The sequence below is a fragment of the Dunckerocampus dactyliophorus genome, chromosome 1, assembly GCF_027744805.1.
Source record: "Dunckerocampus dactyliophorus isolate RoL2022-P2 chromosome 1, RoL_Ddac_1.1, whole genome shotgun sequence".
Taxonomy (NCBI): Eukaryota; Metazoa; Chordata; class Actinopteri; order Syngnathiformes; family Syngnathidae; genus Dunckerocampus; species Dunckerocampus dactyliophorus.
The window spans coordinates 17802501-17816367 of record NC_072819.1 but is presented as its reverse complement, the minus strand read 5'-3'; the positions used below and the strand labels follow the sequence as shown (position 1 = coordinate 17816367).

The window sequence follows — 13867 nt, the reverse complement described above, 5'->3', positions numbered from 1 at the left end:
AAGTGTGACACATGCTCTGCCGGATGCCATTTATAAGCGTCTTCCGATCGACTAATCTGCCATCGATGTAATGACTGACAACTCTCTCCACCAATCTAAGAGCGCGCTACTCCTCTTCGGCTTCTTTCGCCAATCGCGACGCGCTGTCTGACCCACGTGTCGGTTTCGCGGCAAAAAAGATTTCGCGCGAAAAGCAGTTCCCCCCACCAGCCCTTGTTTGGATGGAGATCAGCTGGGACAATAACAATAACAGTAACGGCGGGCGACTGTGGCAAGCGAAGACGTTTTGTGGGAAGCTGATGTGAGCTACAAATCTGTGTACGGATGCTAATTTGACGGATGCCAATTTTTGGGTGCTTTATTGTTACATTTATGTGGGACAGCTTCTTCCTGTATTGCCCCAACAAACCGAGGGGGTTGGTGGCTAATAACTTTGCTAGCTTGAGCTAACATATCTTACTGTATATTCTCACATTGAACGCCATTATTGAACACCTGGACGTACTCTTAATTTAATATAAAGAATGCCTTTGAGTGACAGCGGATGTTATGTTTTATTAACGTCGCGCCACCGCGACTGCTACTACTCCTGAAAAAGTGCTGCAAAGTTTAACGCGTCATCTCGTTGAACTCACTGCCTTGCACGGTGGTTTGAATCTTGCTTGCTGGACATAAAATGGCGATCTTATCGGCGTGTTTGTGCACTTTTGTGTCGTTCGTCCTTACAGCTAGCTAAGTTAGCATGCTTGCTGATGGGGCCTGGTCCCATGCTGACAAGCACAGGTCAAAACAAAAGGTTAGCATGCTAGCAGGCTAACCATCCTAGGCCTGTTTGCTACTCATTTTTTATTTGTGTTTAAACACATAGTAAGCTGTCGAGTTGATGTGGATTTAGCGTTATTGTTGTTAAAATAGCCCCGTTTGGCATAACATCCCGTCTTGCTGGAGTTGTGCAGCACTTCTCTTGCAATCAGGACCCCCTCATAACACAGTGACATATACTCATGAGGACATCACATGGTGTTTCCACTGTGGCCTCCAATTCACTGATAAGAAGACGTTTTAAGTGGATCAATCTACATCTTGTGACATAGCAGACTTGCGTAGAGAACCCCTTGCCATGTCAGAGACTCTGTTAACAGGCCACACGTCAGAGGATCTCTTGGCCGACTTTGAGACTTTGCTCAACTCTGGAAGCCTCGGCCAGGACCACCAGATTGTCATCATCACCAGCCCCGGTGATGGGTCGGGACTCCACCCAGACACCGCCCCCTCCAGCACGGGGGAAGTCCTGCTCTTTGCGACCCCGCAGGGCCCTGCCGACGTGGCCTTCCAGGACAAGAGACGACCGGCTCTGGGAAGACCACCGGTGAGGACAGAGAGGAGGACTTATCTTGTTTAATTGTTTGCTCCCTTTCTTAAACTTTTTTCACTTTCTCTAACTCTCTCAAAGGGGCAGAAACCTCTTGATAGTCACCATACATTCTTAATGCGTGAGGAGTTCTACTGTAGTTTACTGTACAGTTTACATAAGGTTAGTGCGGCATTAGAGGCATATTTTTCAGGTTTTCTTGCTAAGGGAGTTTTTCCTTCCCTCATTCGTTAAAGTGCTTGGGGTTTATTAGGGTTTGTTGATGTATGAGGAATTGTAGTTCTTTAACTATACTGTTTTACCTTTTGCGCGATACCAGTATTATTACTGGTTTCTTCCTCAGAGGGAGTTTTTTTCCTTGCCTCCACCACTAAAGTGCTTCGGGTTCAGTTGCGTTTCTATAAAGGTGGAAGGAAGGGTGGGGTTGTAGTTATGTATTACTAACTGTAAGGTTTAATGCCATGTCTGTGTGCAATTTTAGAGGCGTATTTTATGAGGTTTCTTCCTTATTGAGAGTGTTTCCTTGCCTTATTCGTTAATGTGTTTGGGTTTCAGCTAGGTTTCTAGTTATTTAACTGTATGGTTTGAACGTAACTTGTCTGCAAATTTAGAGGCATATTTTCCAAAGTTATTTCCTTAGCTCTGTCGCCATAGTGCTTGTTTAGTTGGTTTTCTTTTAATGTAGTAGTACTGTATTGTTAATGGGTTGATTTTTCCACAGTCAACATACCACATCAAATCATACCTGCATATTAAAGCCGCTGATGTGTGATGACCAGATCTTTACTTACTGTGTCAAGTCCTTCGTATCCTCAATCACCACAAAATTAAGCAAAAACAATTGCATATAGCTTTACTAGCTTTACTGTTTTGTTGGCTTCTGTGCGTAATCTGGACATTGTTGTTTTACTTTAGGTAAAGAGGAAGTTAGACCTGGATAGCGACCATCAGTATGTTAGCACAAGTCGACCATCTTCAGGGCACGCGCCGCCATCCACGCCTGCCCCTCCCAGAGGTATACACGCACACACACACCATACCTCCCAACATTTGCATTCGAAAATAAGTGATATTTTCCACTAAATAGGGGAAATGTTCTTCTCCCCAACACAAGAAAAGTTTGAGGCATGTGGGTGGGATGGATTTAAGACCTGACAGCCTACTGTGGTGGAGCTATTTTATTTTGGTGCGCTTTTAATTTGACTTTCCTGGCTACAGAGTGTGGGGTGTTTCATACTTGAGGGCTGCGGGTCTGTATTTTGTGTCCCCCTACTTGACATCAAAATTTAGGAGTGCCTCCAGCTTTCCAACATGCTTTGCGACACTTGTTTTGTAAAAAGTGTTTAGCCTTAGCATAGTTATATATTATTCTCCTGTAGTAGCAGCAGTTGCCCTGTGTATGTGTTATCTACCTGTTGTGTGTTAAGTTATTGTGTGATGGTTCCAGCGTTATTTATTTTTAATAGTTTGAGTATTGACCTCCTGTGTGCACCCAGACGCTACCTCCAGCAAGTTGAGTTGAGTTTGAGACACCTGTCTTATGCCAACGTTGCCCAGTGGACTGGAAGCTGTGTGATGTGTGTGGTTTATTTCTTTATTTTCATGAAAGTTAAAATATGGGTAACATACAGAAACCTATTAAAACAGGAGGATGCTGGGAAAGAAGGGAAAAATATTGTAGTAGGAAAACTCTGCCTCTTTATTCAGAAATAGCTTCAGTAAAACAGTAAGTGTACACAAAAATACAGTCATGATCATGTTTTTTGTGAATTAATCTGAAGCTGCTTGTTTCAGTTAATGGAGTGATCGGTTAGGTCGTAGATGGACCAACCAATTTGAAGCAAACACCTACAGGTAGTGGTTGGGTTCACAACATACCAGAAAAGAGGCAAAAATGCCCATCACTGTTTTCCAAAGTCAAAGCTAATATGTGTGAATACCGTAAAGCACCGTGTATAAACCGCACCCGTGTATTAACCGCACCGCCATTTTCAGGCTCTGAACTTCGGCATCGAGATCTTTAAGATTATGGCTAAGCACAGATTAATAATAATAGTAATAATAATAATAATAATAATAATAATAATAATAATAATAATAATAAATCAAAATAAAGAAATTTGCAATTTTCAGAGATGTTTTGATATATTATCTTTCACTGCTTCTCTTTTTCTCTATTATTATTTTATTGCATTGCTTCAGTGTTTACATTGGAAGCTTAGGTTAGCTTCAGAGATCGTTTCACTGTGTGAAAATACAGACAGCCGTCAGATAAGTTAGTTGCATACACAAGAATTTTCAGCAACTGTACAGCAGAGGGCGCTAAAGTCAAAGCAACTGTCTGACCCACAGACGGCTATTCTAAAATGGACTTCTCGTCAATTTCTGCGTCTGGTCACAGACCTGTCATCGTGTATAAACCGCACCCCGATTTTTTGCTTCTTACCAGTGGAAAAAAAGTGTGGTTTATACACGGTGCTTTACAGTATCTTGTTTTGGCTAAAACACAAAAATAATGTCTGCTTTCATGGATGACTAAGGGAATAAAAAATATTCACGTTTGAGAGGCTGAAATCAGAGGATATTTACATATTTAAATTAAAAAACTATTAATCATTCACCAAAATAGTTGTCGATTAATAATCCTCATTCGGTAACTACTTACGTATTCACACTTCACGCTCTGTGATTGGCCAGTCACACACACACACACAGACAGACTGGCTACTGCCAGAGAGAGGAGCCATGCCTTGTTTCGATACGTACGCAGTGCATTTGACAAGACAGACTTGAAAATGACTCATGTCGCGTTGGTCACTGCCTCTACTCCAGACGTGTTTTTTTTTTTTAGGTTTTCCTCAGATCAGCTCGTATCTGAAGTTACTTGGTAAACTTGTTTTGTAACGTACGCAGTGCATTTGACAAGACAGAGCTGTAAACTGCTCGTGTTGCGTCGGTCACCGCTCGTGTTAAATTGATGTGTTCTAAAACTTTTGACCGGTAGAGTGTATATAAACACCAGTGACCTGGAGACAGGGACCTGGGAAAAAAATGTCTCAACATTTGGCAAGTTAGCAAATTTAAACATAATGGTGATCAATGAAGCAGAGTCATCCTCAACAGGTCGTCTTATATTTGGGTCTTTCATTTGGGAGATGGGGTCTTTAAAAGTGACCTATACCCGCTTCTTTTCAGTTCCTAGAACCACGACGGAGAAGTCTCGCTATGACACCTCCTTGAACTTGACCACCAAGCGCTTCCTGGACCTCCTGTCCCAGTCGGCCGACGGAGTGGTGGATCTGAACTGGGCCTCGCAGGTGCTGGATGTCCAGAAGCGGCGCATCTACGACATCACCAATGTTCTGGAGGGCATTCAGCTAATTTCCAAAAAGTCGAAGAACCACATCCAGTGGCTGTGAGTGAGGGAAAAAGTCTGTTGCCGTGGGTCATCTGATGTACACGTAGCTAAAATAAAGATGGCCGTGGTTTGTCCTTCTTTGCAGTGGCAACCGAATCGACGGGGAATCCGTGGCACGCCATCAAAAGCTGCAGAGGGAGGTGTGCGACCTCACGGCAGCGGAAGAGCAGCTGGACAAGCTCATCTCCAAATGCAACCTCCAGTTACGACTGCTCACTGAGGAACCTCAGAACAAGAGATATCCTTTGGCACGGCAGGCGATGTCATGTTGGAATTTTGTTGTTTTTTTATGGGGGAAACGGGTGTGGGGGGCGGGGTCAAAGGTTTTTCACAGATAAACAGAGCAGTCTTGTTGTGTAACTTAGCACAATACTGTGGCGTAATCATGGTAAAGGTTGCCCTATTAAAGGAAACTGCAAAAAAAACAGGCTGCATTAAAAATGAGCTCACAACAGTAACAAAACAGGTACTACGTGGTACTACAAGGCACCACAAGGGGTTCCAAGTGTGCTGAGTCAACACCATATGGGTGACAAAGTACTGCACAGTGTAATTTTAATATTTGAGGATACACTTGCTTACTTACCCTGGACACTGCAGCATTACAGTCCAGTCTCCATTTTGTTGCAGAGCTTTGTTTTGCCCTCAGTCTCCTCTCAGATAAAAAAAAAAAGCTTCCTTACCACTCATACCTGGTCAGCCCGGCTATACTGTACATGACAAAAAATAAACACTATTATACACCACAGTCTTCACTTTAATGAAGCGGCCCATTTTCTTGCTACCCTCAGTTTCCCTCTAAAGAGAACCAACTGGGGTTCCAAGTGTGCCGAGAAGATGCCATATGGGTGACAATTCATAGCACAATGTTACTGTAAGATGAGGCTAAAAATGACTGACAGCATGCGTGCTAATGTTAGCTTAGCCTGCTTCTGCAGTGTTATACTCCAGTCTCCACTTGGCTGCAGAGCTACATTTTGTCCTCATGCTCCTTACGGATAAAAAAAAAAAAAAAAGTGTATCCTTACCATGGCCAAGAACACACAACCTCATCAAGGACAGCACACATCTACAACACTCATTCTTCACACTCCTACTGTCAGGCAGACGCTACAGGAGTTTGAAGTCCAGGACCACAAGGCTGGCAAACAGCTTTTACCCACAGGCCATCAGGCTTCTCAACGAAGCACTCACACACGCCACACGCAACACTCGCACACACTCATAACACTTTATTTATTTATTTATTGGTATTAATATCTCTTCTGTTGTTGTTGCTTAATTTATTGGTATATATGTTTCTTATGTTTTTATTCTTTCTTGTGTTTTTCTTTCCTTTTTTTTTGGGAGAATGAACAGAACAAGAATTTCATTGCATGGTATAACTACCTGTTTTACTGTGCATATGACAAAAATCTTGAATCTTGAACATGATGAGACTTTATCCAAGAGGAGACTGAGAGCAGCAAGAAATTGGACAGCTGCAGCAAAGTGGAGATTAATACTGTTGGGTCCAGCTCTACATTAAGGCACAGCAACAGGGTGCGCTAACATTAGCATTTGTGTTTATTTTTTTAATCCTTTCTACCAGACCAGGCTGACCAGGTACTAGAAATAGTACCTTGTAGGAGCCTGCTTTTGCTAATAGAAAAGTGTCCGTAGCAAGTAGGAACTATTAATCTATAGAGAGGGTGGTTGGTTAGTTAACAGGATTTGCAATACAACATGAGTCTATTTTCATTTCTTGCCCTTTGCCCTAGTCTACTTGCACAGAGGCTTTGTGGGGCAGTAACTCATGGTAGCTTTCGCTCTTTGTGTATCACTGCAATATCATCTTATCTTGCGTGTTGTGATTTTTCATTTTCTTTTAGCCTTGGTGGAGGCGTAATCACTGTTACAGCAATGGATCTATGACTGTTAAGCAATTACTCAGTGAGCATTGTGGCCCTTAATTGTTGGGTCCATCACGCTGGGCTACGTGCGCTGCCAAGACTTAAGGAAATCGTTCGATTCCCCAGACCAACTAGTCATGGTAATCAGAGCTCCACCAGAGACCCAGATGCAAGTGTCAGACCCCAGCGAGGTACACACTCTCACATGTTATTTGTGGTTTACCGTGGTTTATGGTTTCATTTTATTTGAACATGCATGCAAGTTACAATGGAATACATCACATAATTCAATTCACAGTTCCACATGTCCGAAAGGAGTAGGAAGGAGCAATCTTATTTAATCCTACCCCGGTCCACATCTTGTGCAATGCATTTCATTCACTTCCTGTATTCCATATGTGATTTTTTAATATATATAATAATAATAATAATAATAATGTAATGTAACAATATGATTATATAATTAAGATTTTTTTCACAATTAATAAAATAATCAGTGTAATAATAAATAGAGACAAGTAAAACAAAACAAGTTCAAGACTCTTCTGTCTTGCATTTAGCAAACATCAACTGCTTGTCTTGGTTTTTGAATTCGCTCATCTTGGTGCATTGTTGGAGTTCCTTACTCAGTCTGTTCCATAATTTAATTCCACATACTGAAGTGCTGTGGGTATTTTAGAGTTCTCGCATAAGTGTTTCAAGTTTAGTTTTCTCCAAGATCATATTTCTCCTCCCTTGTAGAGAAGTATTGTATGACATTTTTGGGTAGCAGGTTATTGTTAACTTTATGCATTATTTTAGCGGTTTGAAAATTTACTCGGGCCGCATGGTGGCCGTGTGGTTAGCATGTTGGCCACACAGTCAGGAGATCGGGAAGACCCGGGTTCGAATCTTTGTTTTGAGTTTGCATGTTCTCCCCGTGCGTGGGTTTTCTCCGGGTACTCCAGTTTCCTCCCACATTCCAAAAACATGCATCTTAGGTTAATTGGCGACTCCAAATTGTATGAATGTAAACGTGAATGATTGTTTGTCTACTGTATATGTGCCCTGCGATTGGCTGGTGACCAGTCCAGGGTGTGCCCCCCCCGCCTCTCGCCCAAAGTCAGCTGGGATAGGCTCCAGCATCCACCCGCGACCCTAATTAGGATAAGCGGCATAGAAAATGGATGGGAAATTTACTAAATCAGCGAATTTTAATATTTGTGATTTTAAAAATAAGGGATTTGTATGTTCTCTATACTTTTTATTATGAATTACATTTTTTATTATGAATTATCCTCCGGATCTTTTTTGCAGTACATTTAGAGAGTGAAGATTGCTTTTATAGTTATTACCCCATATATCCACACAATAAGTTAGATATGTAAAAAGTGTGGAGTGATTTTTGATCAAGAACAAATTTTGCTTTATTCAATATTGAAGTATTTCTCGCCACCTTATGTTGTATATTTTTGATGTGAGATTTCCAGCTCATTTTTTCATCTATTATGATCCCCAGAAATTTATTTTATTTTCGTTCACCCTTTCAATGTCCACTCTGTCTATTTGTATTTGGTCGTACGTGTACTTTCTGCTATTACCAAATAGCATTATTTTAGTTTTACTTAAGTTCAAGAATAATCTGTTTCGTCACTTTAGGGATGTTATTGATAGACAAATTCAACAGTATTGGTCCCAATATTGACCCCTGGTGTACGCCACATGTAATATTTAAACTTGCAGATGTGTATTCTCCTATCTTAACAAATTGCTTTCTGTTTGTTAGGTAGCTTTTAACCCAATTCAAAACAAATCCTCTGATTCCGTACCTTGCTAATTTTGTTTTTAGGCTGTCGTGATTAATTGTATCGAAGGCTTTTATAAGCTCCATAAAATACTGCGGCTGCACATTCTCTGTGGTCTATAGCTTGAGTAATTTCCTCTGTGATTTCAATCAGTGCCATTGAGGTTGAAATGTTAGTTCTGTATCCGTATTGACTACCTGCTAGTCATTCATTCTCTTTAATAAATTTCTCAATAATTTTAGGAAAATTGGGGTAATAAGGTCGGTAAATTGATGTTTGTCTCCATTTTTAAAGATTGGAACGACTTTAGCTATTTTCATTTTTTTAGGAAACTTTCCAGTCTGAAATGATAAGTTACTGAACGGTTTTACGATGTCATTGATAACCCTTTTTACCAGCTGATGTTTTTGCTTTACAACAATTGACAATGTCAGGGATTTCCTTTTTAGTTAGATCAGTCAGAAACATGGCATTAGGATTCCTATCTATAGTTTCATTCCTTTCCTCTATTGTCCAGAATTTTGGAATTTCTTCTTCAGGTTTTGGTCCAATATTTACAAAATAATTGTTGAACGTTTCAACTACCTCATTCATATCATCCTTATTAGTGTTTCAAACCATTAAATAGTGAGGGTAGTCTGCTTTCTTAGTGCTGTTCCTTATAATACTATTTAAAATGTCCCAAGTTGCTGTTATTTTTATTCTTATCTTTTATTATTTAAAAGACATCAACCAAATGTCACATTCTTTGTTCAGGGCTACCAGGTGTCGCTAAAGAGCATGCGAGGTCCCATTGATGTCTTCCTCTGCCCGGACGACAGCTCCGGCGTCTGCAGCCCCGTGACAGGAAGTAGTCCAGCAAAAACCGACTCCTACCCGGTGCCGCACCAGAAGGATACACAACCCAGCGACACAGCATCACCTGGCAAAGACAGAAGCGCCGCAGCAGCCTTGGAGGTGGCTTTGTCCTCACCTGTGTCCACGTCATCCACAGTGACAGCAGCCTCTCAGCCGGACGCCTCGACACTGACATTAGCTGCTGACACAGGTACAAAGAATAAAATAAATAAAATAAACAGTTGTATTTAAACAATTGTTTAAACATTGTGGCGAAATGTAATGTACAGTTACGGTTAAATAGATCTCTGTTGCACTTGAAATCCAACCATCTGTCGTAAGTGAAATAGCGGACATGTGATAGCTCGTTGATGACATCACTTTTAGCTTTTTCATAAAGTGCTGGTATAACTTTCTGGCTAAAGTGAGGACGTGATGGTATTTCGTAGGGAGGTTCAAGAACTTTAATCATAAAAAAAATCAAAAATGATTAGACCACCCTTGTTTCTTCAGTTTATTGATCCATTGTAATGCCAGGTACAACTAAAGGTACATTTGTTTGGACAGATACACTGCTCAAAAAAATAAAGGGAACACTAAAATAACACATCTTAGAGCTGAATTAATGAAATATTCTTATTAAATACTTGTCTTTACGTAGTTGAATGTGCTGGCAACAAAATCACACAAAAATTATCAAAGGAAATCCAATTTATTAACCCATGGTGGTCTGGGTTTGGAGTCGCGCTCAAAATTGAAGTGGAAAAACACACCACCTGTTGTCTATTCCATTTGCTCAACAGATTGTGAAAATGAATGTCAATCTGTGTTGCTTCCTAAGTGGACAGTTTGAATAACGGGGCAGCACTTTTGACTGAGTGTGAATTGGGTGTTCCCCCTTTTTTTTGAGCATTGTATAATGATGATAACAAATATAGCTCATAAGAGTTGAATTTAAGAGCTGATATCTAGCTGGTTTTCTTGATAATAACCAAAATCACTTAAGTTCTTACATGAATAGCTATAGCATTGTACTGCCAGAAAATGTAACTCTTATGAGCTATTTTTGTTATCATTGTTATATTTGTCCAAACAAAGGTACCTTTAGTTGTATCAGGCATTAGAATGAACAAGAAACAAGTGTGGTCTAATCATTTTTTCCATGACTGTACTTATACAGTACTGTACTTATCCAATACCAAGTGTTACTGCTTTGGCCTGGTCAGAGTTGCTTGCTAGAGGTTGTTTATATGCTGAAGTTATTGGTGTTTTCTTTCTTGTAGATCTAACATTCACTGCCGGATGATGCCGCTTTAAGTGCGCTAACATGTTAGACGTGTTTCCTGCAGCATACCTGTAGTGAGATGGGAGGGTCTTCCAGCTCAGGCTTCTCGCTTGCATTTGCCATGATGCCATTTGTCACACCTGCAAGCTACTAGCATTCCTCCCCCTCAGTCAGTAGTGTCTAACACTCAGAGGCGTCTGTGCGAAAAGTTGCCCAGGACTTTAGTTCCACATGAAGCGCTTAGATCACTCTAGTAATAAATTTAATGAGAAAAAATATCACCGAAACGGTACGCAGGTGGACCGAACCAAACATGCAAAACCAAAACGGTTCAATACATCCATGTGAACTGTTACACCCCTACCTTGCCTCCATCGCCAAAGTAGTAGCTTATATGGCGTCCAGTTGGGTTTCTGTAATGCATGAGTTTGAATTTGTGTCTGTATTTATGATATTGTTCTTCTTGTGGCAGAATCCCTTATGGGGGGTGATCCGTTCTCAGGCCTAGGGGATATGGCCGACTTCGACTTCTCCCCTCTCTCCTCCTCCACGGACTTCCTCAATGGTGAGGGCCTCACCCTCCCATTGGACAGCTTCATCAACTTGTCTCCGCCTCACAGTCACGACTACCACTTTGGCCTGGAAGATGACACGGGCATCAGTGAACTGTTCAACTGCGACTTCGGTGACCTGTCGCAAGTTTTGGGGGAAAGCTAAGACGGAGAAAGTAAGGAGATCCAAGTTGGAATTGTGGCATTGTACACTGACTTTTTAGCGTAAGATCTTCCTTTTTGTGGGTCGCTAGAGTCGCTAGACGTGTACAGTGGACCCTTGGAAGTTTGAACATAATCACAGCCATTGAATTTCCCTTTAAAAACTGAGCACAGCTGACATTTCAAAGGGATAGTTTGGATTTTTTTTTTTTTACATGCAGTTGTATGACATCCCCATCAGCATAATAGTCCAATAAGAGCGACTTACCCCCCCCCCCCCCCCCCCCCCCCCCCCCCCCCCCACACACACACACACACACACACACACACACACACACACACACACACACCTGGTCTCCTAAGTGCAGTTCTGGTCAGATTTCCATGATAAAGAACGTAGTTCCACTTAGTTGCTGGGGACAATAAAGTAAAGAGTTTGGCTTCTAAAAACAATATGCGTTCAAAAGATTAAAACATTTGCATCACAAAAATGCCTTCTTAAAGAAATCAGACCTCACAAAACGCTTGGCGTCATATATATCTATCTCCCGCCGTATTCCTGCGCACTGTCGCCTGTGCGTTCATGTGTATGTGACGAAGATGCTCGCATCTTCTTCCGCGACGGAGCACCGCGGCCATCTTGTTTATGTAAGTGTTCCACATACATAGTGCTGTCCTTCCCATTTGAAGGGACTGTTTGCAACTGTTATGCGACTGTGGGCGCTAACTTTCGAACGTACTTCAAACATATCCCGTCCTCTTCCTGCTCAGAGCACATTTAGCCACTAGCAAGTTTAGCCACTAACATTCGCTACCATTGAATGTATAGCCTATCATAACAACACAATGACTCCAAATTATTGGTCACTTCTCTTCTCTGCTTTGGCTTCTCTGAGTGAGTGAGTGAGTGAGTGAGTGAGTGTGTGTGTGTGTGTGTGTGTGTGTTAGTTTGCATGTGTGTGCGCGCGCGTGCGCCCACGTGCGACCAACATGTACAGGTCTACGAGACAGCCGCGAGTGACAGCAATGAACGCTCGTCATATTGTTTGGTCCGAATTGAAGTGCCCCGCCATTTTTATGCAGTTTTATTTGTAATTTTGAAAAATACCTGCAATCTGTTTTTCAACCCACTACACTGTTTTCCAAATTATTATGCAAAAGGAAAACTACTTAAAAATAATGTTCCACATTATTAAGCATGCCACAGATTTCAAGCAGTATGAGAAAGAAAACTTGTTAAAATAATTATTATTTTCAGCTACGTGGAAATGTGGTCATCCACGTTTCTATGAGTATGCTTGCAGTCATAACATACAGTATATATGTTAGCTGTATGTGAGTTTCAAAAAAAAAAACTGCCTTAAACTTTGAACCCTGTGGCTGATTTATGGCTAAATTCTAATCTCCTGACATCTCCTTTACTTCACAACTACTACTAATTGTTTAAATACTGTGCCGCTCATGAGTCGGTGAGGAAACGGTTTTCTTTGGCAGGAGCCAATCATGAGCTACCAGTGCACTCACAACAAGCTTGTTGTGCAATGGAAATCGCAGGAGGTCATCATACAGTGTTCCCTCATTTATCGCAGGGGATAGGTTCCCAAAATAGCCCGCAATAAGTGAAATCCGCTAAGTAGTATACACTTTTCTCACACAGGCAATACAATTTTCTCACATTTCTCCCTTGTTTAAACACTCAAAGTTCAAACCTTCATTTGAATTTAAATGATCAACCCACGAGGTTGGACACAAGGAATTGTTAAAAATTCCACTCCTCTGACTGTGCCTCACAGTCATGCCGGCGTTCCGCTGTACTGCAGCGTTTTTGTATCCTAGTTCAAACATATTGCTCCTGTTGTCGTATTTTCCCCTCCTCCTCGTACGGAAGATTGATTTATTCCGTAATGGCGTCCTACAGCCGCAATTTCTACCTTCTTTCAGCATGTCCAGAAGTCCAACTTTTTGTGTGATGGTTAGCATCCTCCTCTGCCTTTGTGCGACAGCAGGTTCCTTTGACGGTGCAAAACGTTTCGTCGACAGTGTGGGTGTGGTCGGGGATAAAACTTCAGAGTCACATTGCTATCAGTTGAACATTTACATAAATTTGGCGAGCCGAACGCATTCTGTACTGCACAGGAAGGCACAGAGGAGACTGATTGGCTAGGGGGCTGTAGACTATTGTCAATCAGGACACAGGACGCAATGCGTCGGTTCTTCCTTAGCCAATCAGGACGCGAAACAGCGAGTCCACGAAAGGTGAACCACGATGTTGCGAGGGAACACTGTAACAACATAAAAGTCTGACTCACGATGTCATCTTAACTAACACTAAATTCATCACACAGCAATTAACACTCAAAAGGTGTACCTGACAAATATACAAACATACCAATATGAGTTTTAATTGAAAAAAAACAACTCTAGTTTTCCCATAATCCATTGCGTCTGAGCAACGCATTCATTGGGTCACTGCAATGATGTCAGCCTCCCTTCTGGGCTCTGGGCAGAGGCAGCATTGCAACGCCATCCACCATTTTCTATGCTGTTTGCCCTCCAATGAAATGGT

General features: G+C 41.6%; 1 protein-coding gene across 2 annotated transcripts in view; it reads left to right on the top strand.

Moving 5' to 3' along the window:
- The first annotated feature begins 206 nt into the window (after nucleotides 1-206).
- e2f1 (E2F transcription factor 1) overlaps nucleotides 207-13867 on the top strand; it is a 17938-nt gene continuing 4277 nt past the window's right edge. The window contains exons 1-7 of one of the 2 annotated variants that reach the window (XM_054795684.1): nucleotides 207-1369; nucleotides 2288-2387; nucleotides 4568-4787; nucleotides 4876-5028; nucleotides 6759-6873; nucleotides 9223-9514; nucleotides 11061-11315. In XM_054795684.1, the coding sequence (XP_054651659.1) occupies nucleotides 1121-1369; nucleotides 2288-2387; nucleotides 4568-4787; nucleotides 4876-5028; nucleotides 6759-6873; nucleotides 9223-9514; nucleotides 11061-11305 (1374 nt within the window). In that variant the 5' untranslated portion in view covers nucleotides 207-1120 and the 3' untranslated portion in view covers nucleotides 11306-11315. Of the gene's footprint in view, nucleotides 1370-2287; nucleotides 2388-4567; nucleotides 4788-4875; nucleotides 5029-6758; nucleotides 6874-9222; nucleotides 9515-11060; nucleotides 11550-13867 lie in introns of those variants that run through there. The other variant, XM_054795672.1, reaches the window with a different exon arrangement.